This window comes from Diadema setosum, chromosome 15, assembly GCF_964275005.1.
Source record: "Diadema setosum chromosome 15, eeDiaSeto1, whole genome shotgun sequence".
Taxonomy (NCBI): Eukaryota; Metazoa; Echinodermata; class Echinoidea; order Diadematoida; family Diadematidae; genus Diadema; species Diadema setosum.
In genome coordinates this window covers 33,431,103-33,458,428 of record NC_092699.1, presented here as the reverse complement: position 1 = coordinate 33,458,428, position 27,326 = coordinate 33,431,103, and the positions used below count along the sequence as shown (strand labels likewise).

Genomic DNA, 27,326 nt, shown 5'->3' with positions numbered 1-27,326 from the left:
TGTCGATTCCTGCATAGTTTAACCCGCTCCATACTGAATTCTGAAATCCTAGACTTAATACACAGGCGACCGGGTTCCCGTATAGAACAGGTTAAGGTTGACGTCCCCGGTGACGCCATTATAGTGCAAATTCAAGTGATTTACTGTAAGAGCATAATTTAGTATAGCGTCCATTTCTAATAATTGGTGTGTTGTGGGTGTGGTTATACGTGGAACACATTATTGCCTGAAAGAGGTATCCCAATGTGCAACATAATATAAGTGAGCAAAATACAAACTGCACTCCCGAATTGATGCATTTGTTATTGTTTTATGTCTTGCCTGTTTCTTCCAATAACGAATCCGAAAGTCATGCACTGCAAAATAATTTATTGTAGCACGTACTGAGAAGTGAAAAGAATTTAAAAGAAGAGCTAGAATTACTTTTGATTTTGATGTGTAACATGCAAAATGATGCATATCTTTTAATAAATCGTTAAACTCATTGAAGCCTTGATTGGGCAAAGAAATTCCTCTCGAATGAATTATTTAGCCTATCGTTACTTTTCCCCTTTGATGCATTACTCAATAGGGCTAAAGTCGCTCACAGAAGAAATCAAACAAGAATGATTTTCTTTTTTCCTTCCTTTGCACAATTTGCTGAAATTTCCCAGGAGTTTCAATTCATCATCTTGCGCAGGTGCAGGGTCGGATCCACTTTAATTCTTTTTTTTCTTCTTTAATGGGGTGATCATTGGCTTGACTCAATGAAGACGGGTCATGACAAGCAAAAAACAAACAAACAAACAGCCCAAGGGGGTTTTAACCTCCTGCCTCCCCCCCCCCCCCCCCCCCCCCCAAAAAAAAAATAAATAATGATAATAAAACCCACAAACTCAGAGCCCATAAAGGCCAGGGGGCGGGGCCCCCGGGGGGGGGGGGTAATACGCCTACACTAAGATATTGTATACTAATCCCTTTGCGCATGACTTATGCATAAAGAATCCTTTGTAAAACAGGAATTAAGCTCGGCGCGTTCACTTAGAGACTTCAAGACAGTGTACAGTACAAACTTTTTATAGGTAAGTGAAACACCCCTTGAGAGGTCTAACCTGCCATTTCATGCCTGCTGGCGCTGCCTGCTGCAACGCCGTGATTCGTATGTTTACCCACTGGTTCCGTGTGCCCCCCCCCCCCCCCCCCCCCCCCCGCGATTGATTGCGCGACAGGACCATCAGAGCTCATTAACGTGGTGTACGGTGATACAGATACACCTCTGACAGGGCCTACACAAGTATGGCAGGGAGGTCCCATAAATGCTGTTTGGCTTCCTGTGTCTGCTGTATTCCAACGAGAAGAAGAGATGGGGAAGAGCTGGTAAGTGTCCAGGGCAATTCCTAACCACGCTAGCTTCAAAATATGGCATGATAAGCTGTTTATTCCCAACATCATCACCGAGTTTATTGTATAGTTGTAACGCACGTCAGTCCCAGATGTTGCGTTTTGCGTTAGCTGTAGATAAACTATACACAAACGCGGTTTTTCAGCGACTGGACTGTCTAGTTAGTTGTAGATCTAAGTGTACTGCTTTTCTCTACGTATTTTACACAGTTCTTGCTAGTCACCTGGCTGGATGAGCTGCTATAAACAATAATCTGGATTAAGTTTAAGCGATGAGACTGAGACGTGTTGAGAGACACAAAAATTAACGGTTAGACCAAGATCTAGACCCTTCTACAGTTTCTATCTAAAGATCAGATGAAGCATTTGTGGACCATAAATGAATCAAATCACGGAACTAACATTAGAACTGTCACTGTCAGCACCGTTTTGCTGTTATATCACAAGATAATTTTGGTAATCTTTGCATGTAGAAATACACAACTCTGGTAAATTTGAATTAGATTCTAGATGCTCTGTTTCTGAGTCGACACAGACAGTGACACAGGTTGTGTTTATTTGTGACTGTATTGCTGTTATTATGTGTTCAAAATGTTTAATATAAAGTAGTATAAAATTACAAGCAGATAGCCTAGCCTAGGCGTATCTACTTGTACTACATAGCTGCATAGCTTTCTCATAATTTGCTTGTTCTCTCTCTCTCTCTATCTCTGTATACATAAATAGAGACTATGTGTGTTTGTATCAATGTGTGTGTACACACACACACTCGAACATTGAAGAAGGTATTCATGATCCTTCTCTAAGTTTGACCTTTTTCATTTTTTCTATCAGCAGGATTTTCTTGCATCAAACAGTCAGAGGCAACACCTCCAGCTACCACGGAAAGACTATGATGTGAGTTTTTGCATATCTGCATTGAATTGGCACAATGGGCTTTAAAGATGGCTCTAGATCAGAAACCCCAAGAGTGTTGATATATTATCATCAAATTGTGAGAGCCTCTAATGTATGATATCCTGTCAATCTTTGGAATATATTCATCATGAAACTAGAATCCACTCTGTTCTAGCTCCCCTTGACCCTCTATCACAACATTCCTTTATTACCTGGGTACTAGTTTTCTTTGCATCACCTTTGTGTTGGAATGAAGTCAGATGCCTTGTCCAAATTAAACCGGGTTGGAGACAAGTCCCAAGTATACTAGGGCAGGTGTCTATGGGAAATGCGCGTTTTAGCAAAATCAGTCCATCCTCAACGGGTTAAGGGTTTTTAATTGAACAGGCCATTTCATTACTGGGATTTGTATGTCTACCCAATAAATGGCAATCTCTTTTGGGAAATTTCAGTTTAAGGCTTTTATGCAAACAAAATTAGCATCCAAAGTGTATTATAGGTCATAATTTTTATGCTCGAATTGCAAACTCAAATATGCATGAACTTGACCCTAACGGTGCATTTGGTATGGAGGCAACCCTGAGCCGTGTAGAAGAATGAGCATATTTTCCACATTTTATTTCGTAATTCTCGCTTTCGAGAATTCATGTGAGAGATTCCGCTCATGCGCATGCGCAGATGTCACTACGTTCAGCGCATCTATATACATGTAAGTGTGATCCCAAAAATCTACATTACATACTCAGATTGCTCACAATTCTTACAGGGAAATATTTGCTACTACAGTCAAACCTATCTTTAGTGGCCACCCAAGGACACAAAAATTGTGGCCATTATCAATAAGTGGGAGAATTGGTGAATGACTAGATAGGTGGTTGCTATAGACTGGTGGCTGCTATAGACAGGTGAGTGCTAAGGCAGGTTTTACTGTACATTAATTTCATTGTGGGTGCTGCTTCTTGTGGCCCCAATTCTAACAGAGCCTGGACTATGACACCTGCTACAGTGAGGTCTACACTGAGATGCTGGAGGGGAAGAAATCTTGGGCCAGCCGTCACCTTGAGGTCTTCCGCTGGATCATGACAGCGGCTATCGGCATTCTCACTGGTCTGGTAGGTGTGACTGGCACATTAAATGTTACAACTGTGACCGTTTTGGGGAGGTGTGGTGAGAGAGTCTTCAAAATTCACTTCATTATGACATGACAGCAGTGTTTTGTCATTTTATGGAGGATTTTTTTTTTTCAAAGAATATACCTTACCAGTTGATTTTGTGCTCTTTTCATACATATTGAGTTACACATTATGCCTGTGAGTATAGACCTCTTCATCTGCACATCTATTGTGTCATAATTGTGCTGCTGTGAGCTTACAATTACGATTGAATATTGTGTTTTTTTGGGGGCAACCCAATCATTACACTAGTGCTGTCCTCCCTCACAGATTAAATCTCAGGAAGTGAGAAGTTGGTGTAGTAGTGGTCCTGCATTTCACAGGGATACAGTGCAGTGTTGCTTATTTTCTCATCAATTGTACTCAAAGAGACAAATTATGATATAATGTCATCTCTGATAGTTTGGATATCTTGTGATCCTTTTTTGTTTGTTTGTTTGTTTGCTTGTTTTTTCAGGTAGCTGTCTTCATCAACTACTTTGTTGATTTACTCAGTGACTGGAAACTGGGCACAGTGGACAATTGTATCCTTTGCAGATTATACCCTGATAAATCTTAATCTAAGATACAATCCCAAATATAGTCATCAATGTTTTTGTTCACCTGTCAGACAATGTATCATTAAGATACAGATGTGCCTGTTATGACTTAGCTGTCTTTTATTTTCTCATTTATCTTGTTATTCACTCAAGATTTCATATTGAGCCATAATTTCAGCAAGGAATGTTCAGTGGTAATGTTATACTGTAGGAAGGCTGTAAGTGCAAAGGGTAGATGAAAAAAAGATGAAGACAACCAAACTTGACCCTTTGCTATAATCTGACTTTTCTTTATTTTTAGCAGTTTTGTAATATATATTCACATAATATCATGCTTATACACTGACCAGGCAGTCAGTCATTGCTGCCTACACTATTCCAGAAATTTCCCCTTTATTGTCATCTTATAGTAAATCTTGTGAATACATATTGGGCTGTGTTGTAATTTTTCTGTTGTCCTGGCCACCAAATGAGGTTGACCACAAAGATATGGTGAGAATACAACTGTATCTTCAAAAAAAAAATGATGATGATGATATTGATATTAATGTTAACGTTGATATGATATTAATATTGATAATGATAATAATAATAATAATAATAATAATAATAATAATAATAATAATAATAATAATAATAATAATAATAATAATAATAATAATAATAATAATTATGATAATGATAATATGAATGATAATAATAAACCTGTTTGTAGCATACTGATATAAACTTTAATTGTGCTTGGTGTTGTCATTAAGTTTCCCTGACTCACATGCCCATGTAGTCCTGCAGGGCTGTACTGTGTACAGCTGTATTGGTCTCCCTCTTCTTGTTCTGATGGCCTTCAATGCATCCTTTGTCCTGATAGCTTCTCTCTTGGTCGCCATGGAGGTAGGTGTGATTGGAGTACCGGGCACCATTTTGTAAAGAGTTAATAGGATAGCAGCTCAACCTGGAATGGCAATTGTTGTTGTAATGCAAAGAATCCAGCTTCCTGATTGGCTGTTGCCATTGGAAGTTGCCATTCCAGGGCCCCGTTTTATCAAAAGATAAAATCGATTTTAAATTTCCTTACCACACAGGCTACCATAGACTTACAGTTGAAATCAACTATAAAATCAATTTTATCTCTTCATAAAACTGGGCCCAGCAAGGGTTGCACTCTTAACATCTTTATGAAATGGGGCCCAGTTTTGACACCCTTGTTTCCTGTGCACATCATGTACACAATTTGTTGTAGAATAATGGCAGACAATTGAATATGAAACAATTATATAGTTTTAATGCAACAAAGGAAGATGAAATCCAAGTTTATCCAAAGGTCATGTTTCATCTTGTTTAATTTCCTGATTCCGTTTATGTCATTATACATATTTGTGTATTACTGTTAGTGATGGGAACTTAGCACAGAGTGAAGTTGTAAATGTAGCCAGTAAGCCAAGCTTGTATTTTGCAGACCTTCACCACCCCACATACTATTCTTTAATTTGAGATAACAATGAGCTTATTCCTTGACCTGGTGACTAATAAATGGCATTGTCATTGACCATAGTGTGCCATTCTCGCATATCAGCCATTTTTAATCAGCAGCTGTTGCATGCGGAAGGAGTGTGATAACTTGCTGATAGCATGTGGTAAACATCAGTGCATTCAGAAGGAGAAAGTTACACATTAAACACACACATGCATAGAATCTGAAACATTGGAAACATGCATTGTACAGTCAGACTGGTGGATAATGTGTAGTACCTTTCTGCTTGTACAGAGTAGTGCAGAAATAGACCTTAATTGCCATGAAAGGGTTTGAATGTAGGACCTTGTCGGTGAAACATTCTGCATCAATTAAATCTTGACAACTCGGTTTAATTAGACAGTCAATCAGATCACAATGTACAATTTGCATATTTGATCGGTCATATAAAGCAAATAATGCACATTTTTTATGTGCAGTGTTAAGTTGATGCAATGCATTTCGATTGTGTTTACCATTGTCAAAGTTTCACTCAGTGATTACTACAGGTTCATATATATGCAGCATGATATTATGGTGAATACTATGCATTATGATATACAAATATTATATCTCCTCATTTAGCCAATAGCAGGTGGATCAGGCATACCGGAGATCAAGTGCTACCTCAATGGAGTCAAGGTACCTCATGTGGTCCGCCTCAAGACACTGGTCTCCAAGGCAATTGGTGTACTCTTCAGTGTGGCGGGAGGTGGGCATTGATATCTCACAAGTTTTCTTTTGATCAAATTTAGAACCGTTTTTAGTAAACATGGATTAAATTTTATTACCTGTGATTGTACTGTTTTATTCCCTTTTGCAGTCCTTTATTCATTTCAAAATTTATGTCATTCATTCATTCATGTTTTCTGTCATCAATGTATGCATTCTTTCAATTTGAAATGTTCAAGAGATTTGTTGAACTCATAATGTCTCCATGGAGTTTACAGCCAGTGCCTGTTATATGCTTATCCTCCACTGCCAAATACTAAAACTAATTTGAATAATAAAACATATTTGGAGAGTTCTGGTAAGTAACAGTAGCTGTATCTGACAAAAGCTCTCTTGACAGGCAGAACAATGGATTCTTGGCATTACCTATGCAAAAAAAAAAAAGAAAAGAAGAAGAACAACAACCACAACACACAGAATTTGTCTTGCCCACTATCCTTTTAGGTCAAGAGGGAAATAATGGTGACTACATGCTGATTTGTCAAATGCAATATGCTTTGTGAAATTAAACATGAGTGGGGGAATCCAAATATCAAAGGCAGATTTACAATGTACTGTATATACCATATATTTCGCGAGTCTAAATTTTCGCCAACCGGGAATTCCCAACAATGTCGCGAGTGGTTGAATTCGTGATCGTGGAGTCTTGTACTAAACGGAGAAGTGTACATGCGTACTGTCACATTCACATCGGGATCAGAGTCAATATTTTCGCGTGTCTTTAAGTTCGCGAATAGCACCTGACTCGCGAGATTCACGAAAATAAAAACCTCGCGAACTATTCAGCGTATACAGTATGTGAATGTGGCATGTTATGAGTTAATCTCATACTTTCTATGTGTATGTAACTGCATTCATCACCACAGTTCATTTGGCATCTGGCTTTGAATCCTTGACACCTTGATCCTTCCTGACTTCAGCATTGAATTGAAATGAGTTTGTTCTTTTCGTTTACTGCAGGTCTCTTTGTCGGGAAAGAAGGGCCCATGATCCATAGCGGTGCCATCGTTGGGGCAGGCATCCCACAATTCCAGAGCATCACATTCCGCAGGCTCAACTTCGACTTTCCTTACTTCAGAACAGACAGGTTAGAGCGCTCTCTGCCCATCCTACTCTTCTGACAGGAAGATTATTAACCCGTTGAAGACTAGTCCCGAGTATACTCGAGCAGTTGTGTATGGAAAATGTGTGTAATAGCAAAATCAGTTCATCCTTAATGGGTTAAAGGTTTCAGGGATGGTGGGCTACCAAGAGAATAAATATTGTTTGAGTGAGCAATCCAGCTCAGTAATTGAGCTGGGTCATTCTCAAGAATTATTGATAAGATATCAATAGCTGTAGATGTGATGAACTTGAATTAGGAATTTGGTAAACCTGTTTAATGTAGACAAAAGATATCTTGCTGAATTCTGCAGTATAACTTAGTTCAGCAATCCTTATATTCATATGCCCATGCATTTAAAAGTCATGACATACACACATTCCTTGAAAATCATTGTTTCCAGATGACCAATCAGCCATTTCAATGTTCCCATTTTTGCATTGTCTTCCATCCTTACTCCCAGAGACAAGAGGGACTTTGTTTCGGGTGGAGCTGCAGCTGGGGTAGCAGGTATGACATCATCTCTTTTTGCCCTTATCCCCCCCCCCCCTCCCCCCCCCCCCCTCCACCTACACACTCACGAGACAAAATTCAAAGTCCCTGGGCCCCATTTTATTAAAAGATATAATTGATTATAAATTTTCTTTATACCACACAGGCTGCCATAGACTTACAATAGATATCAACTATGTAAACTCTTCATAAAACGGTCCCCTGGTGTTATAATAAACTTTGGTATAATGGCCCTTAGGGCAGTCTAGCAGAGACAATGTTTCATGTATTTAAATGGTTTGCCAGTTTGTCATCATATGTTTGGCTTGAATTAAAAAAAAAAAATGTTTCTCAGAAATGATTTCAAACTCTTCATATATCATGTGTCCTGCAGTTTTTTATTAAATTGTAAATACATTGTAAGTGATATCTCAACTGATTACAGCTGACATGGTCACCTTGCAAAGCTGAGTCAAATAGGTGAAGCTGCTCTCTTCAAACTCATTCACTTTCACTGCTACATTTTTTAGAAGAAACTTATCTGAATATAAATGTGTGCATTCTGTTGGAATGTTGAATGAATAATGACGGTAAGACATACCTCCAAGTCCAACAGGAGTATCATGTTAATAATCTCAACTACTTCTTTGCAGCAAATTGTGACTCATCATATTCCTTTCATGTAATATCAATGTTGTTTTTTTTTTTTCAAAGGGTGTTGGGCAAATATTTATATATATCATGTCACCATTTCCAAATTAGCAAATTATTTTGTATCCCACTTTACTTATTATACCCTTCTGAATAATAGAAATCACAGTTATTATTTTGAAGTATTTCCACTTTTTTTGTACAGCTGCCTTTGGTGCCCCCATTGGTGGAGTTCTCTTTAGCTTGGAGGAAGGGTCATCCTTTTGGAACCAAGCTTTGACATGGCGGACGGTAAGTGACAGTTCATCTCGATCTTACATTCAAATGTTTTCTCCAAATCAGCAACTGAATTCCAGTTTTAGAAATATGAAATGACACTAGTAGATTCATTAAAAAAAAGAAGATAGGTGTCATAGACAGTTGTGTGTATATGTAAACACCAACAAGCAATAGCATTAATGGACAATCATCTGGAATATAAGCTATCAATACTTTTCTACTTGCACAAAGACTGCAGCACTTGCTAACAAGTAAAAACCATCATAAGGTACAACTCAAAATCTTAATTTCCTGATTAATGTAATCAATTCCTGACTGATGAAGGAGTAGGTGTTATTGATAAATAATGCTGTCACCTGAAACAAGCTCTCCTGTTTGAATTTGAGTAACTGATTTGATGTAGGAAACATTTTCTCTCAATATTATGTGACTGTCTATTTTGCTTCATGTTTACTCATGATTTTCAATTAAACTTTTCTGAAAATCTTGTTCCACAGAACAATGCTCAATGCTGTAAATTGTGGTAATGTACAATGTTTGTAATTTCCTCCCAGTTTTTCTGCGCCATGTGTGCGACCTTCGCCCTCAACTTCCTGATGTCGGGAATAGATTACAATGACTGGGGAGGGCTCAGCCAGCCTGGTTTGATTGACTTTGGGGTATTCACGGTAGGTGCATCTTGACATAACACAGTGATCATGCTATAACACAAATTTGGAAGATATTTCCAGTATGAATCCAAATGACAAGTGTCAATGTTTAAGGGGGTGTTGCATTTGTAAGTCTTGCAATAGATTGCAAAATTTTCAATTTATATTTGCAATCGATTGCAACTAGACTTTCTTGCAATGCCCACTGAGAACAGTGTTTGATGAAATATGATTTTATTTTGTTTGTTTTGAATATATTTTTCTTTGATTTTTATTTTGTTTGTTTTAAAGATATTTTTCTTTAATTTTTATTTGAAGGATACAGTACAAGCTTTCATTTTTCCCTTCAGCATCACTTCATAGCATGTGTCCAATCTTGAGGTACTGTTTGCATATTTCAGCTGTCTGCGCTTCAATGAATGTATTTATCTTTTCAGAATGTATGTATCATGTAATGCACTGCAAAGGAATGACATAGCCTTTATTTGAAAGAGAACCTGGATTTCTCTTTCAGGGTGGTGAAAAAAATTGTCAATCAATTTTACATTCAGGTTGAATTGAAAACATGTCTTAATAATGTTTCTCGCATCATGGAAATGATTGCCCTCAATTCTGCAACACGTATAATATGCTTGAAAACTTAACTCATGAAAGGTGTTTATGATGTCCTTGTTATCCAAATAGGTGTGCATGCTACATAGCAATTTGATGCTTGTTTGTTGTTGTTTTTTTACAGATTTTTTTTTGTTTCCTTGTCTCTGCCAAATGCACATCAAGTATTCAAGGTTTTCAAGGGGAAATCCTACTTTGAACAGTTGTATTCGGAAATAATTTTGCTGGTGAAAGAATTCCTCAAATACCTTACCTCCAGTTTACAGGATTAAATGCCAGAGTGCAGTGCACATGGGCATACATTTTGTTATTCCCTATTTATGTCTGGTGTGTGTGTGTGTGAGTTTGTTATGCTTGGACAGTAGCGTTTCATTTCATGATTGCTGTTTATCCATAGTGTGGTGATCATCCAGGGAAGTGCAACCTGTGGACAGCAGTAGATCTGCTCATTTTCATCGCTATGGGCTTCGTCGGAGGACTCCTGGGGGCGCTGTTCAATGCCATCAACACGTTTATCACAATTTGCCGTCTGCAGAACCCGATAATGAGACACAAATCAGCGAGGTAAACAGTTGCCCTGTGTAGTCAGGACAGGACTTTCACATAAATAATTTCTGTTTGTAAGAACATCAAGGTGTGCTGATTTTCAAGGTCAAATTATTGGCCTTGCTGTTATATTTGTAAATGTGCATATTTCCAGAAAGTATGTTTTAGAGGACTTTTGTTGTCTTTGCAGATTGTGCTGTACAAAGAGGTCAATGACCCATTCGAGCTTTTCACATGATACAGAAATGATGGCAATGCAACAACGTGGAGACCGATTCTTTTTTAGTATCTCAGTGGTTGCACTGTCACACAAACACACTGTCATGGATGCAAACAGTGAATTGTTTGGTTTGACTTTGATACTTTCTTCGAAATGGTAATTTAGATATTCAAATACATGTATACCAAACGTCGCCCTACCTACTGTCTGCTAAAAACCTCATATAGTTGAAATAAGGTGTAGGGTACAATGTATGTGAAGAAAGAAAATACAGCGAAAATGTAGCATGTGGAAGAAGTATTTCCTTGCAAGGAAGGCATGGTGGGCATTGTATAAATGGATTTGTCGTTGGTTTTAATGTGTCCATGCTCCCTCTTAACGTAGAGGAGAGATTAGCTACCCCGACAAACTGTAACCCGTTGAGGACGGGCTGATTTTGCTTCAACACGCATTTCCCATAGACACGTACCTGCTCAAGCATACTCGGGCTTCATCCTCAACGTGTTAATGTCAGTTGAGGAAAGATCTTTTCTATCTATTCCATAGTAACTCAGTTTAGGACTGTGGCTTTAGTTGAGTCATGAGTGTTTTAGGTCAGAAATTCTAAAATATCTTCCCTGAGGCCCCTTCCCCGAGGCCCCTTCCCCTATAAAAAAGACTCCAAAAAGTATGTCTAATTTGCCATCAGGAACTATCCATAATGAATTGTGCTCTGTTCTTTAATGTCATGTGAAAGGTTTTGTCTCTTGATTTTTATGCCTCCGCCACGAAGTGGTGCCGGAGGCATTATGTTTTCGGGTTGTCCGTCCGTCCGTCCGTCCGTCCGTCCGTACGTCCGTACGTCCGTACGTCTGTACGTCTGTACGTCCGTACGTATGTCCGTCCGCTTTCGTTTGCGCGATAACTTGAGTAATATTTACTGGAATTTTACCAAACTTGGTCTAAGTATGAAGTATGATGGGGCAATTATTTGATTAGATTTTGGTTGAATTCGGTTAAAGGTCAAAGGTCAAAGGTCAAGGTCAAATCATGAAATTGTATCCGTTTACGCGATAACTCAAGACTGGATGGAGCAAATTTCACCAAACTTTGTTTGAGGATGATGTATGATGGGACAATTACTTAATTAGTTTTTCAGTGAAATCGGACAGAGGTCAAAGGTCAAAGATCAAGGTCAAATCCTAAAATTTATCTGTTTACGTGATAACTCAAAACTGGATGAAGCAGCTTTCACCAAACTTGGTCCAAGGATGATGTATGATGGGACAATTCGTTGAGTAGATTTTAGTGACATTGGCAAGAGGTCAAAGGTCAAAAGGTCAAGGTCAAATGCTACAAATGTTGCAATTTCCCCCATATCTATGCAATGCCCGAAGGTATTTTCTTGAAACTTGGTGTGGACATGTACTACTGCGTAAAGATTCTCCAGAGAGAGTTTCATGTCATAAGGTCAAAGGTCAAAAGGTCAAAGGTTAGGTGAAAATGTTGCAATATCACTTTTCTCGCAAATGGTTCAATGTATCTTCGTGGAACTTGGTACATACGCATGTACTGTCTGGCAGGGCTTATCTAGGGAATTTAGGGGTCATGGGTCAGTAGTCAGGGGTCAAAGGTCAAGGTCGACTCCTCAAAATTTTACTATCTCCCTCATATACTAGTATATGCAATGCTTGCATTATTAGTTTCAAAACTTAATACATGCATTACCTAATGGAGATTCTCCGGGAAATTTCCAGCCAGAAGGTCAAAGGTCTAAGGTTAAGGGTCAAAGGCCAGGTTTCAATCCCCCCCCCCCCTCAAAAAAAAAAAAAAAAAAAAATCTATTTTGTACCGTCATCACACTCTTTCTTCATACCTTGGAAATTACTCAATGCATAAACTTCCCCAAAATTCCCCAAATATGTGTACCTGCACTTTTAGAAAATTATAGCAAACCCAGTTCAAGACATTTCTGACAAACCTGTCATTTCAATATTTTGCCAGTTATGTGAAACTGTCATGGATCACACATTGTGAAGACATTGTACTATACGCCTATTGGGAGAATCATGCATTATGGCGGAGGCATCAGTCGCCATAGCGACATTTCTAGTTGTTTCTTGTTTTTTCCATGCAATAAAGCACTGTAATTACACTTTATTAATTTATATGACAGTAGTCTACTGGAAAGGGAAAATGCAATTTACCAGATTCTCTCTCTTTCTGTCTCTCTAACAGGGTTGCTGAGGCAATTCTTGTTGCCATAGTAACAACACTTGTTGCATTTCTGGCAGCCATGACGATGGGGGTGTGTAAGGAATTGCATCACCAGGTGAGATCATCTTAACTTCAGTGACGCAAGATAAAAGTAGAAATTTTTGATGAGCGGTAATTTTTGTGCATCTCGCAGATATGAAACTAGCATGAAAACAAAAGTACTAGTACGCCAAATATTTTGTTTGTTTTGCTATTATTTTATACATACCTTAGTTTTCTTCATGTTTGCTCTTTCCGCAGCATAAGTAAATGGGCAGCAACAATGTGGACCAAGTACCTTTTACAGTAGTATTTGCTGTCCAAGCCATTAACGGCCATGGCAACATGGTTTGAGAATAATGTAGCACAGAGGGATTTTACATTTCGTCACACAATGAGCTTAACATGTTGAAGACGAGTCCTGAGTATACTTGGGCAAGTGTTTATGGGAAATGTTCGTTGTAGCAAAATCAGCCCATCCTTAATGGGTTAACAATGAGATGGGTGTGCACCACTATTCTTCGTTCCAATTCATACAGAATACCACCACACCAGAGAGTATTACGTCATCAGTGCGGACATACTTCTGTCCGGAAGGCTACTACAACGACATGGCCACACTGTTCTTTAACCCCCAGGAGGAGGCCATCAAGCAGCTCTTCCACCAGGAAGGTAGGAGGACAGATACTGGAGGTCAAAGTTCAAATCTTCCACATCATGTCAGATTGCAAGTGCCGAATATAGAGCATGTAGGAAATCCCAGTCAAGTAAAGATATCCAATTCTGAAGAATGCGCAGAAAGTGCAGAAGAGACGGAATAGGGACTTTGACTTCAAAAGTTGACCTCTTTAGCACTTTGAGAGAGACTCATAACGAGGTAATGCAACTTGAACAAAAACCCCCGTCCTTGCCCCTCTTATAGTGTTTTACTACTCAGTCTTGGCAAAGGCAAAATGGAAAAGGATGTTGATGATGTTGCTGCTAATGATGATGGTGATGGTGATGATGGTGATGATGTTGATGGTGATGATGATGATGATGATTATGCTAACATGATGATGATGATGATGTTGTGCTAATGTTTATGATGAAGGTGATAACACTAATGATTATGATCATGATGACAATGACAATGTAAGTGTTGATGACAATAGTAGCAGTGATTATTGATTCCTGTGAAGATATGTTGAAATAGATTTGTTTTATTACCATGAAAAATCCTTGAAAATTGCATTTTGTGAATTTTTCTTGAAAGCTCATCTCTTTCATCATATTATCTTCTCAGGAACATTCAGTCTTCAGTCCCTTGGCCTCTTCTTCATGTACTTCTTTTTCTTGGCCTGCTGGACGTACGGAGCAGCCGTACCAAGTGGTCTCTTTGTGCCTTCTCTGCTGTGTGGAGCTGCGTACGGCCGATTCGTTGGAAATGTTTTACACAGGTGTGTTTAACTAGTGGTAGGCATAATCTTCTAGCTGTCAGTGGACTCCCCTTGCAACACCTTAAAATATCTCGAGGGAGGATTGTCTGACTTGAGCTCAGGATGCAGGCTCACACAGTTGAACGACGAATCATGACCAAAACGTCTGTTGTGCTATCATGATGATGATCAGTTCTTGATTGTTTGAAGGCAGATGCACTTCTGAGTGACCCAGCTCATTGCCCTTTGAGCCCTGCTGTTTCCTGAGATTAGAGTTGACACATGCCATTGTTCTGACACTGAGACAATCGTCAGACTAATCGGCAGGAACTGGAAAATCCTACATATGTACATGATTCCTCGTGTACTTTTTATGCAAAGCATCCTTGGATTTGCTCCTTGTAATTGTTACAAACTCTTTGATAGCGTTCCAGTTTTAAGGTCAAAGTTAAGGACTGTCTTTTGCCATGGCCCTTCATGCATGTATGCCTTTGCATAGCAATAACGGCAACAAAAGTGCACAATTTTGCGTATTGAACAACAGTATGTGACTCTTGTACTGCAGGCTATGGTATGCAACTTTCTGTAAGAAAAAAAATATGACACTTTATATGTTTGTGAGTGATTACAGTTATGTCTTTTGTGTTTGTGTGTTTTCGGCAGCCTCTTTCCAACCCGAGCAATCTACACAGGATCGTTTGCTCTGGTGGGCGCTGCAGCGTTTTTAGGGGGCGTGGTCCGCATGACGATCAGTCTGACAGTCATCCTGATTGAATCAACCAACGAGATCAGTTACGGCCTTCCCATCATGGTGACACTCATGGTAGGATGTAGTCACATCTGTTTGTGTTTTTTTTTTTCTCTTTTAGGGTATTGACGTTGATATGCTTGATTTATATTCAGTTGGCTCTTCTTTTTATTGTCATTTTGGACAGAAAGCATTCATAGTGCAGTTGTGACTTCATTTTGGCACGGGTTGTCAGCCAAATACACTTTTTGGTTGTTTATTTAGAATATGCTGTCTTTACCTATTCTATAGAAACAGAAATGTAGAAATGTTGCATCTGAATTCAAATGTACTTTGTAGAATTAATATTTTGTATGATAGTGCACTATCTGGTGACTTAAACAGGAATTGCCTGACATGATCATGAAATGATACTTGTGATACGCATTATGACCATAGACCTGTAGGTCCATGGTATGACAATATAAAATATAGATTACATTTTTTTTTTTTGGTTTGTTTGTTTGTTTGTTTTTGTTCTTTTTATACAGGAGACCTTGGCATAAGATAGGTAATCATGTCATTAGATCTGAGAGAAAATTACCCTTACACCTTTTCTCGCAATGCTTGAATTACCATAGCTTCAAAGGATTTAAGATTTTAAAAGATGTTCATCAAATTTAACAATTATTGAGAGAGTTTTGATGAGGAAAAAAAAGAAGAAACCAACCTCTTCAGGGTTTACCTTGTCTACTTATGCTCTTTCCTGTTGTTTTGTGTTTTGTTTTAATTCTTAGGTTGCCAAGTGGTCAGGAGACCTGTTTAACCAAGGGCTGTATGATATTCACATCAAGCTCAGAGGGGTGCCACTCTTAGAATGGGAGGCAAACCGGAGTATAGAGAGGTACGTCTATCACTTTCCCCCCTTGGTAGGATCTTTTCCAGGAATGATAACAGTAGATACATTAGCTGATTTTATTTCTTTTTGTGTAACACTTTTCCTCCACATTACTATTGCTAGTGGCACTTCTCAATATCTAAATGTATAACTTCCCTGGCCACAGAAATTAACCCTGTGCCTACATTCAACATACTTTCCAGCTTACCTCAAACTTCACAAATGAGTTCTGCTGCGTTCATGCAATCCAGACATACAGTGTACTTGGATGTTATTCACCTTTAAAGGTCCTGTTTACCTTTGGGAGCAGTGATTTAAAAAATGCTCAAGATATCACTTTTGATGCATATGCATAGGTCAGTTGTATCATAAAACACCCTACCATATAAAAAGCAGTTTTGCAATAATGCCTAAAATATAAGGAGATATCACTATTTTTCTCATTAAACCATAACTGTAGACAGTTTAGTCTGGAATCATTTTTACTATAACTATTGTTCACATTTTGTATATTTAACAATACTGAACATCAATTATACTGGTTCAAATTTTTACATTATTAATAGTTTCTATCCCTAACTCAGGGCTGCACACTAACCCATTTTTTCTGCCGGTCCAACCTGTCTCTGTCGGACCGGTAAATGCCCCGTTTTACCATTTTTTACCGGTCCGAACAGAAAATTTACCGGTCAACAACGACAACCTAAAAAAACATTAAATGACTTGCAAACTTATTTTCTTGTTTTTTATGGACGTACCCCCTTACCCATGTACATTTTACAGATTAATAGTTTTTCTTAAACTTGCATTATTTATTGCACAAGAAATTTAAAAAAAGATAGGAAAAAATAGAATGTTTGTTTGTGAATTACAGTGTAAAATGATAATGAACAAAATCAGATTGTATCAAATGCGTTTGTTACTTTTTCTAAGCATCGGCGCACGAACTTGCTGCGTAACCTGCTCTTGGTGGTCAGTTGGATTGCGACGATTTAATGAATTATTTTAGCTGTGATATTTTCTGATGCACGCGCTTCAAGGGGTTCTTTATTTTTCTCCCGATAATCTATTCGCATTGTGCATGCGTTCTTGAAAGGTACACGACATGCAGGGCCGAATTCGCAATCCTTTTTGCGCCCATTTCCACCTCAAATATTAGCGGGATTGTGACGATTTCATAAATTACTTCGGCTGTAATATTTTCAGATGCAAGCGCCAAAAGAGGTTGAAAATGTGTCCTTTATTTTTCCCGATAAACTCTTCGAATTTCGTAAGTGCGTTCTTAAAAAAAGATGCACCACATGGCCGAATTCATGATACTTTTTGCGCCTATTTCTACCTCAAATATCAGCGGGATTGTGACGATTTCATAAATTACTTCGGCTGTAATCTTTCATGATGCAAGCGCCAAAAGAGGTTGAAAATGTGTCCTTTATTTTTCCCGATAAACTCTTCGAATTTCGTAAGTGCGTTCTTAAAAAGATGCACCACATGGCCGAATTCATGATAGTTTTTGCGCCTATTTCTACCTCAAATATCAGCGGAATTGTGGCGATTTCATGAATTACTTCGGATGTAACTTTTTGTGATGCACGCACCGGCGAGAATGGTTGAAAATGCGTTCTTTATTTTTCTCCCCATATCTCTTCGCATTCCGTACATGCGTTCTTGAAAGGTATTTGACACGGCAGAATTCACGATCCTTTTTGCGCCTATTTCTACCTAAAATATCAGCGGGATTGCGATGATTTTATGAATAACTTCGGCTGTTATCTTTTATGATAACGCGTCAAAATGGGTTGAAAATGTGTCCTTTATTTTTCCCGGATATATAAACTCTTCGCATTTCGTAAATGCGTGCTTAAAAGATATACGACACGGCCAAAAATCATGATTCTTTTTGCGCCTATTGTTTCCTCAAACTTCAACGAGATTGCGATGATTTCATGAATTATTATTCGGCTGTAATCTTTATGATGCACGGGCCAAAAGGGGTTGAAAATGTGTCCTGTATTTTTCTCCCAATAATCTCTTCGCATTTCGTACATGCGTATACGACACGGCTGAATTCACGATCCTTTTATTGCCTATTTCTACATCAAATATCAGCCGAATTGTGGTAATTTCATGAATTACTTCTGATGTAATCTTTTGTGATGCACGCACCGGCGAGAATGGTTGAAAATGCGTTCTTTATTTTTCTCCCCACAATTTCTTCACATTCCGTACATGCGTTCTTGAAAGGTATACGACACGGCAGAATTCACGATCCTTTTTGCGTCTATTTCTACCTAAAATATCAGCGGGATTGCGATGATTTCATGTATGACTTCGGATGCAATCTTTTATGATACACGCGCCAAAAGGGGTTGAAAATGTATCCTTTATTTTTCCCCGATAAACTCTTCGCATTTCGTATAAATGCGTTCTTAAAAGATACACGACACGGCCAAAAATCATGATTCTTTTGCGCCTATCGTTTCCTCAAACTTCAACGGGATTGCGATGACTTTATGAATTATTATTCGGCTGTAATCTTTATGATGCACGGGCCAAAAGGGTTTGAAAATGTGTCCTGTATTTTACACCCAAAATCACTTCCTATTGCGTACATGCCTATACGTCACGGCCGAATTCACGATCCTTTTAGCGCCTATTTCTACATCAAATATCAGCGGGATTGCTATATGTCATGAATTATTTCGGCTGAAATCTTTTGTGATACATTCACCAGAAGGGTTGAAAATGAGTTCTTTATTTTTCTCCCGATAATTTCTTCGCATTTATGCATGCGTTTTCAAAATTATACATTGCATGCAGGGCCGAATTCGATATTCTTTTTGCGCCTATTATTGTTTACTCAAATTCCAACGGGATTGCGAAATTTTCATGAATTACTACTCGGCTGTAATCTATATGATGCAAGCGCCAAAAGGGGTGAAAATGTGTCCTTTATTTTTCTCCCGCTAATCTTTTCCCATTTCGTAAACTATGCGTTCTTAAAAGGTATACGACACGGTCGAATTCACGATCCTTTTTGCGCCTACAGTATTTCTACCTCAAATATCAGCGGGATTGTGGCGATTTCATGAATTACTTCAGATGTAATTTCTTATAATGCACGCACCAGAAGGGTAAAATGTGTTTTTTATTTTTCTCCCGATAATCTCGTCGCGTTTGTGCATGCGTTTTTGATAACCAACACGGCATGCAGGACTGAATTCAAGATCCTTTTTGCGCCTATATTATTTCCTCAAATTTCAACGGGATTGCGTTGATTTCATGAATTGTTATTCGGCTGTAATCTTTTATGATGCACTCACCAAAATGTGTCCTTTATTTTTTTTTTTCCTCCTCTATAAATCTCTTCGCATTTCGTACATAAGCTTTTGAAAGATACGACGCAGCCGGTCGAATTCATGATCCTTTTTGGGACGATTTCTACCTCAAATATGTAAGCGGGACTGCCATGATTTCATGATTTTTTTTTCCTCCCTAGTATTATCTATTCACATTTTGTGCATGCGTTCTTAAAAAGTACACGGAAGAGCCGATTTCGAGATCCTTTTTGCGCCTATCTTCATTATGAGACCATTCTGAGCGAATGAAAATATTCATTCGTGAAATGACTGTGTAAAATGAAAAATCAATGAACGCAATCAGATCCATTTACTGTATCGCTGAATATCGAATGTGTTTTTACTTTTTCTAAAAATCGACACAAGTAAATTAGTTCTAACATAACTGCCACGCTGCTGCGAAGCCGGGATCGGATCGATCTTGCGTTAAAAAAATCATGAGTAAAATGACCCAGAAATGCGTGCTCTTCTATCAATGCTTCTTGTCTGGCATGACCGCCGATCGCAAGCAAACGAAAAGCAGTTACACTGTACATGCTCTGCATGTATTGCATTGCATGGCAGTGCGTGAGCAGCGCCAAATGCGCAAGCGAGGGCGAATAACTGGTCGACTGCTGGTGCTCAAAACTAATATGTATGTTTACTGTACAAAGTGCACCGGTAGACATAAACGAAAACTTGCGTAAAACTTGTTGAACAGTGCGATATCTTGCATTCTGTTTCTCCCTGATCGGGGCTGCTCTTTTTCTTTCTACTGACCCCACCAATGCTTTTTTTTTTTACTGGTCATGTCGGACCGGTAACTTGTGGATTTCCTGAAAAGTTACCGGTCCGACAGTGACTTTTACCGGTCTTTGACCGTCGGACCGGCGCCAGTGTGCAGCCCTGCCTAACTCACATTGTAGAACTATTTTGAAGCACTAATACCGGGTTTTTATGCCTTTAAAGGTGAAAATATGAGTTTTGAAAGCTGTACTCACGGTCATGATTAAACACTGTTGCTTTAAACGTACCTCTCTATCCCCTCCTCCTTCTTACCCCATTTCATATGTCCTCTCAGGCTTAGAGCTCATGATGTGATGGAAACAGACCTTGTATATATCTACCCTCACACCCGCGTCCTCTCGCTCATCAACATCCTCCGAACCACCACCCACCACGCCTTTCCCGTCGTCACGGAAACCGCACCACGGCAGAAGCCCAGGCGGCCCATCGATGCAGTCACCAGCAAGAATATGATGTTCAAGGTATTTTTAGATGAGTTTGTAGATTTCATATGCTGCATGTTTCACAGTGCTTTTGGTCTCACAAATTTGGCCAGAAGATCAATATTTGCCAAATTGGCAACTCACAAAAATGTTGCCTCCTACACTGCATATGCATTGCAGGGCTGCACACTAACCCATTTCTTCTACCGGTCCGACATGTTTGTTGTACCAGTAGGTATCCAGTCTATCCATTTTGTACTGGTGAATTCCTGAAAAAGTTACTGGTCCAGTGGTGATTTCTACTGGTCCGGGACTGTCAGACCAGTGCCAGTGTGCAGCGTTGTGCATTGTACTAAGCTGGGAAAAAAAAATGAAGATACTGCTTTCTCATATCACCAGTGTGTTTCTCCATGGTGAATTCAACTACATGCAAAATTGTCTCATACATGTATAAAGTCCTATGGTGCAAAGTATTACACTTGTGGAATTTATGGAATGTTCAGTATTTAAACTCATGTAGTTTTTGGTGCATAAACAGTGCATCTGTTTTGTGTGTTCCTCATGTGGTGGTGCTGTTTCAGACGTGTCCACTCCCTCCTCCTTACAGGCCTCTACCTTAACGAGAGCAGAGGAGAGGAAACTGAGAGGACAGTCTGTGCTGCTCAGCGACGCCGAGGCCTCGAGTCTCATGTCTGGTAGTCACACCCAGCAACGTCATCACTCCGAATCAGCGAGTCACGCACCCAGGTAGTTAAAGCTTTCATTTACCAGCATCTTCAGAGGTAGGCTACGTGCATGGTGTGTAACTGACAGACTGTTATATTAAAGGGATCGTATAGTTTTGGTTGAGACCTAATTTCAGGTTTCTAACATTTTTGGGTGAGATAATGAAAAACCTCTTATGAAATATGAAAGAGCATGTAATTCTGTGAGGAATTCAAAGTTTATTTGATGAAAATTGTTTTTGAAATGGCTAAGATATCCAAAAAGGAGCGATTGTAATAAAGTGTGGGACCCACACTTTATTACGATCGCTTTGTTTTACTTTGTTTTTGGATGTTTCAGTCATTCCAAACCCAATTTTCATCAAATAAACTTTGAATTCCTCTTAAAATGGTATGCTCTGTATTATATCGTAAGTGTTTTCTTGGTACTTGCAAAAAGTTAAAAGCCCAATTTTCATCTCCACCAATACTGTACTAACCCTTTAACTTCTCACTCATTTGTGTACTATACAAATGAATGATAGACTTCTAGACATATAGACATATCTTACTACTCTATTGTATGCAACGAACACCAACTGTCCCACATCACCATGACTTGGATGTCTGTAGCATGGGATGCACTACAACAATTCTTCTCAATTTCTGGAGGAGCGTGGTACTTATTGGCTTTTGTGGTACTTGTTAAAGGATAAGGATGGAACACTCCTTCACTCTCTTTCCAACATTTCAAGTTGCGTGATTACTTGCACCTCATTACATGTTTCCACGATTACAGTCACGCAGCAAGTATCAATGGACCCGTACGAGATGGCGAGACACCCCCTGACTCGGACGAGGAGGTACGGGATGAAGACCGACCTTTGACCTTTCATGGCCTGCTCATGAGAGACAACCTGGTGACTCTGCTGAGACACAAGGCCTGTTACCCTGAAAACTTACAAGTGAGTGCTCTTTAGGGTAGCAAACTTTGTGCAGTATTCTTTTGTTTTTGACATAAGATTGCTTTTATTGCTTCCTTCAGCTCTCTGTCCACTCCATGTTAATCTTGTCCTTCTTTCTCCTCCTCCTTCCCTTCCTCCTCTCAATTTTTTTTTTCCTTTCTCTGCTTCTACTCCTCTCCTCTTTCTTCTCTTCGTTATCTTCTTAAATCTTTTTCTTCTTCATCTTATTCTCCTCCTCGTCCTTCTTCGTTGTCATCTTCAATTCTTCTTATTTCATCATCTTCTTTTTTTCCTCCTCCTCCTCCTCCTTCTTCCTCTTCTTCTTCTTCTTCTTCTTCTTCTTCTTCTTCTTCTTCTTCTTCTTCTTCTTCTTCTTCTTCTTCTTCTTCTTCTTCTTCTTCTTCTTCTTCTTTCTTCATCTTGATCTCTCCTCCCCCTCTCCTCCTCTTGACTATGACATTAACATGCTGGTGTGGTATGTTTACATCTTCAGGGTTTCTCACAACCTCATGTGTCCTATGAGAAGTTGGTGGCTGACTACCCAAGATATCCGGACATCTATGACATCAGCTGCGCTGATATTGATGGAAGCATGATTATGGTGAGTTGCACTATCATGGAGCAGATATCAGATATATGTTCTGTCATCCTCTGCACATACCTGTCCTAGTTTTTGTCATCCTTGGTTTGTAAAATACTGTGGTGATTACATTGATTACATTGTAGTTTTGTTCACCAAAGCTGGTATTTCTTGATGTGACAGACACCAAAATTTACATTCATTTATTTTTTCCTTTTTTGGTTAATGGAGGAGAACATTGAACACAAATTTATGATCAAGCAGAATTTGTCACTTTTTGTACGGTATTTATTATACCCCCGCCAAATGAAGTTTGAAGGGGGTATATAGGAATCAGCGGACGGTCGGGCGGTCGGGCGGGCGGTCGGGCGGTCGGTCAGGCGGGCGGTCGGTCGGTTGGGCGGTCGGTCCGTTGCAAATCTTGCGTCGCGAACTACTTCCTCAGTTTTGAACCGATTCCCATAAAACTTTGCACAGATGTGTGCCTTGGGTTGTAGATGTGCAAGACGTATTTTTTGACAGTACCCAAAAATACGTTGCCATGGTAACGGCATATTATGGGCAAAAATGGGTACAAATCTTGCGTCCCGAACTCCTCCCACAATTTTTGATCAATTTTTATGAAATTAGGTACAGATGTTCATCTGAATATGTTAATGTGCAAGACACATATTTCCGCAGTGGCAAAAAGTGCGTTGCCATGGTAACGGCATGTTATTGGTAAAATATAGGGCAAAATGCTTCATGGCAAAACTGCTTCATCAGTGTTCTTCCAATTCTCATGGAATTCATATTGAATGTTTGTCTTAGGATATAGGTCAGCATGACACATTTCTTGACGGTGACAAAAAGTATGTTGCCATGGTAACAGCTCACATATTATGAGCCAAAATGATGGAAAATTTTGTGTTGCAAACTATTTCCTCAGTTTTTGCCCAATTTCCATGAAACTTGGTACAGATGTGTGCCTTTGGTTGTAGATGTGCAAGACGCATTTTTCGACAGTACCCGAAAGTTGCCATGGTAACGGCATATTAATGGCAGAAGATCAAGGAAAGATCTTGCGGATTTAACTACTTCCTCAGTTTTTTGACCAAAGCTTATGAAATGTTGTTTGGCGGGGGTATAACCAGTCGCTGTAGCGACATTTCTAGTTAGCATCTGTGGTAGTATATGAAAAAGTATGTGACATTGCGTTCTTGCATTATCTGCCCCCAAGGTGTACTGTCAAAATACATTGAATGTATCTGCCACGTCTCCTGTGCTCCAGATTTGTGCAACTAATTTCATCAGGAAGTATCGAATGTTTATGTTGACTGCTTGCATCGTTTGTTTTCTTTCTTCCTTTCTTTTAGGATGTGACTAAGTACATGACGCCATGTCCTTACACCGTCTTCCCCGACACTCCTGCACCAAAAGTCTTCAACCTCTTCCGTACAATGGGTCTGAGGCACTTGCCTGTGGTCAACTGCCTAGGAGAGGTGAGTTTAACCCATCCCCTGCTTTACATTTAGCAGTGTGCAAATATGTAATGCATACTTTGCTACTATAGATATCCTTCTTGATGATAGTTCTAGCTCAGTAATCATGCTGGACTTCAGGCACAAAAATGAATTCCTGTGCCTTTACTTTTGCCTTTTGAATAATAGAAGCCACTACAGAAATGCTAAACTGAATCAGGGCCCCATTTCATTAAAACCTATAATTGATTATAAGTCCCCGGAAATCAGTGATAACATTCTCAAATCAGTTGTTAATCCATACAATGCACTCCCATTATAACGAACACGGTTATAATGAAATTCCGGTTACAACGAAGTAAAATTTCAGACCGCAACATTATCAGCTCTAGTTTTTCATTGGTTATTTGTTCGGTTATAACGAAATTTCTATGTAACAAAAGAAAACTGCTGGTCCCGAGGACTTAGTTATAACAGGAGTCCACTGAACATGTAAATCAATGATAACTCTCACTTGATAAAACAGGGCCGAGATCTATCAAGTTCATCCAGTGTGCTGTCATGCCAAGTTAAACATTGACATCAAATAGTTACCTGCTACTTACGCATTTCTTTTTTTCTAATGATTTTCTGTTTCCGGTACTAGTACCAAAGAGCAGTTTTAGAAAGTGCCCAAAGTTAGAATATTTGTGGTGTTTTTATCATTTTTTGTTCGTCATGTTTTATCCAAGATCCTTGGCATCATCACAAGACACAATTTGACGGAGGAATTCTTGGAGGAGAAGGTGGAGGAACTCCATCGTCGTGAATCTTCACCAGAGAGGCCAAGTGAAAGCTGAGGGTACAATCTATCTGTACGTCAAGCCTTGATAGCTTCGCCAAAGAAAGATGCAGGCATACATTAAGTGTGCGCTCCCTTTCGAAGGGGACTTTTATATATTCTATATTTTTGTATTGTCTACATTTGTACAATCATGTAAAGATTATTTTATACGCATTATTTTAATTTTATGTTGCAGCTTGCATTCCAGATGATGATGATGATAATGATAGTAGTGATACGATGATTACTGTATACTGCATATATCTAGCGAGTCTAGTTTTTCGCAAATCGAGACTTCCCAACAATTTTGCTACCTTTGGTAGTGGTTAAATTTGCGATCATGGAATGCAGTAATGAACAGAGAAATCTATGTGTGCATTCACGTTCATGTCAGGTTCAGAGCCCATATAAATAGCGTGTTGGGATATCAATTTGTGTTTATCACCTGACTAGCGAAATTGGCGAAAATGAAGACCTTGCGAGATACAGTGAAGTATACAATATTGTGCTGATTTCATTGCATATGTTTCAAGTGAGATGAAGAATATTTAATGTTGTATGTCGTGATACACTCTGTGTCACTCAAGTCGTAAATATTCCAGCTGTGTGCTTTCAACAAAATGTCGGGTTGATGACTTTTGTGTGTGAATACGATATGGCCAGGGTGTACATGCTTTCAATGTGTATCACATTGCCTACACTGTAGCCCATATTTTACAAAATACGGTACATATTTCTGGTACTTCAAGAGGCACTGACAAAAAAAAAAAAAAAAAAAAAAAGAATATTTACTCACTATGATAATGACTTCATGTTGTGTATAACTGAGCATAATTCTAAAGCCAAGCACAATCATTCAAAGTATGTTAAAATAGCTCAGTTTACGTAACCACATTACACACAGTGAAACCTACTTCTTGTGCACAAAGACTCAAGAAATGATTATCAAGATGCGTTAGTATTGTTCAGCTTTCAAATGCTCTAGTTTTAAATATGATGCAATAATGTGTTCATGCAAAACAGTATTATGACAATAAAGAGTTGTTTAGATTCTTTGGCTCCTAGAGGTTTTATACGATCCCGATCTCTAATCACTGTCGGAAAGAGTAAAATTTACAGTAATGATTATTGCAAGTACCGGTACTTCGTATGTTGTATAGCGCATTTTACACTTGTAAAGAATTGCAATGCACATGACAAACGCAAATTATGAAATGATACAAAGTAGATCAGTGAAAATTATAATGCACTTACAATATAAAGACTTACAATGATTACTCTGCGTGTTCATGACAGCTTAGAATTTTTAATATGTCAGCATATCTATGTGGGTTTATTCAAATTTAGTGAATACATATATGAAATTTTGTACATTAAAGGGTGTGTACAGTTCTGGTCGAAGTGAAGATTTAGCTTTTAACATTTTGTGAGATATTCAGAAATCACTCTATGAGATGTCAAAGAGCATGCAGTTCCAAGGGGTATCAAAAGTTTATTCGATGAAAATTGGTTTTGAAATGGCTGAGATATCCAAAAACAAGGTGAAACAAAGAGATACTAATAAAGTTGGGGCATGTCGCCTTTTATTATTAGCACTTTTTTGGATATCTCAGCCATTTGAAAACCAATTTTCATCAAATAAACGTTGAATCCTTCTTAAAATTACATGCTCTTTCATATTTCATAGAAGGCTTTTCATTATCTCACCTAGGAATGTTCAAAACATGAATCCCTACCTCAACCAGTACTGTACAGTCCCTTTAAAACCGTCAAGTGTCGTCTAACCTCTTTGTGGATTTGGTAGGGAGTTCCAAGGTGCTGGTGTGGCATGAGCAATTTTTGCACACTTCATGTATTATTTGAGATTAAATTCTATAGTAGGGAGGAACAGGGATCACATTATCCAGGTGAGGAATCACACATTATTTCTGCACACCAACACCCCTCCCTCCCCCTCCCCCCCCCCCCCACACACACACACATACACACTATGCACAAGTGAAGTGGCTGTAGGCAGATTGATGATTTTAGAGAAGGGCAACTCACTGTGAGCTGTTCTGGTGCTGACAGATACTGACGATATTATGCGAGTTTGTAACTGCTGCAAAAATATGTAACTAAATCACATCTTTCCAACATGGTATGCTGATATCTGTTGAATCTAATA

General features: G+C 38.9%; 1 protein-coding gene across 1 annotated transcript; it reads left to right on the top strand.

Moving 5' to 3' along the window:
- Positions 1–1,275: 1,275 nt before the first annotated feature.
- Positions 1,276–27,326, top strand: LOC140239283 (H(+)/Cl(-) exchange transporter 6-like). The gene is given in 22 exon segments (XM_072319158.1): positions 1,276–1,356; positions 2,218–2,277; positions 3,258–3,393; positions 3,911–3,973; positions 4,773–4,879; positions 6,084–6,210; positions 7,191–7,317; positions 7,796–7,842; positions 8,681–8,766; positions 9,309–9,449; positions 10,441–10,580; positions 13,000–13,093; positions 13,557–13,689; positions 14,303–14,456; positions 15,099–15,258; positions 15,960–16,066; positions 20,480–20,666; positions 21,235–21,374; positions 22,131–22,296; positions 22,790–22,897; positions 24,232–24,357; positions 25,068–27,326. Coding segments are annotated over 22 exon segments (2,598 nt in total). The 3' UTR covers positions 25,176–27,326.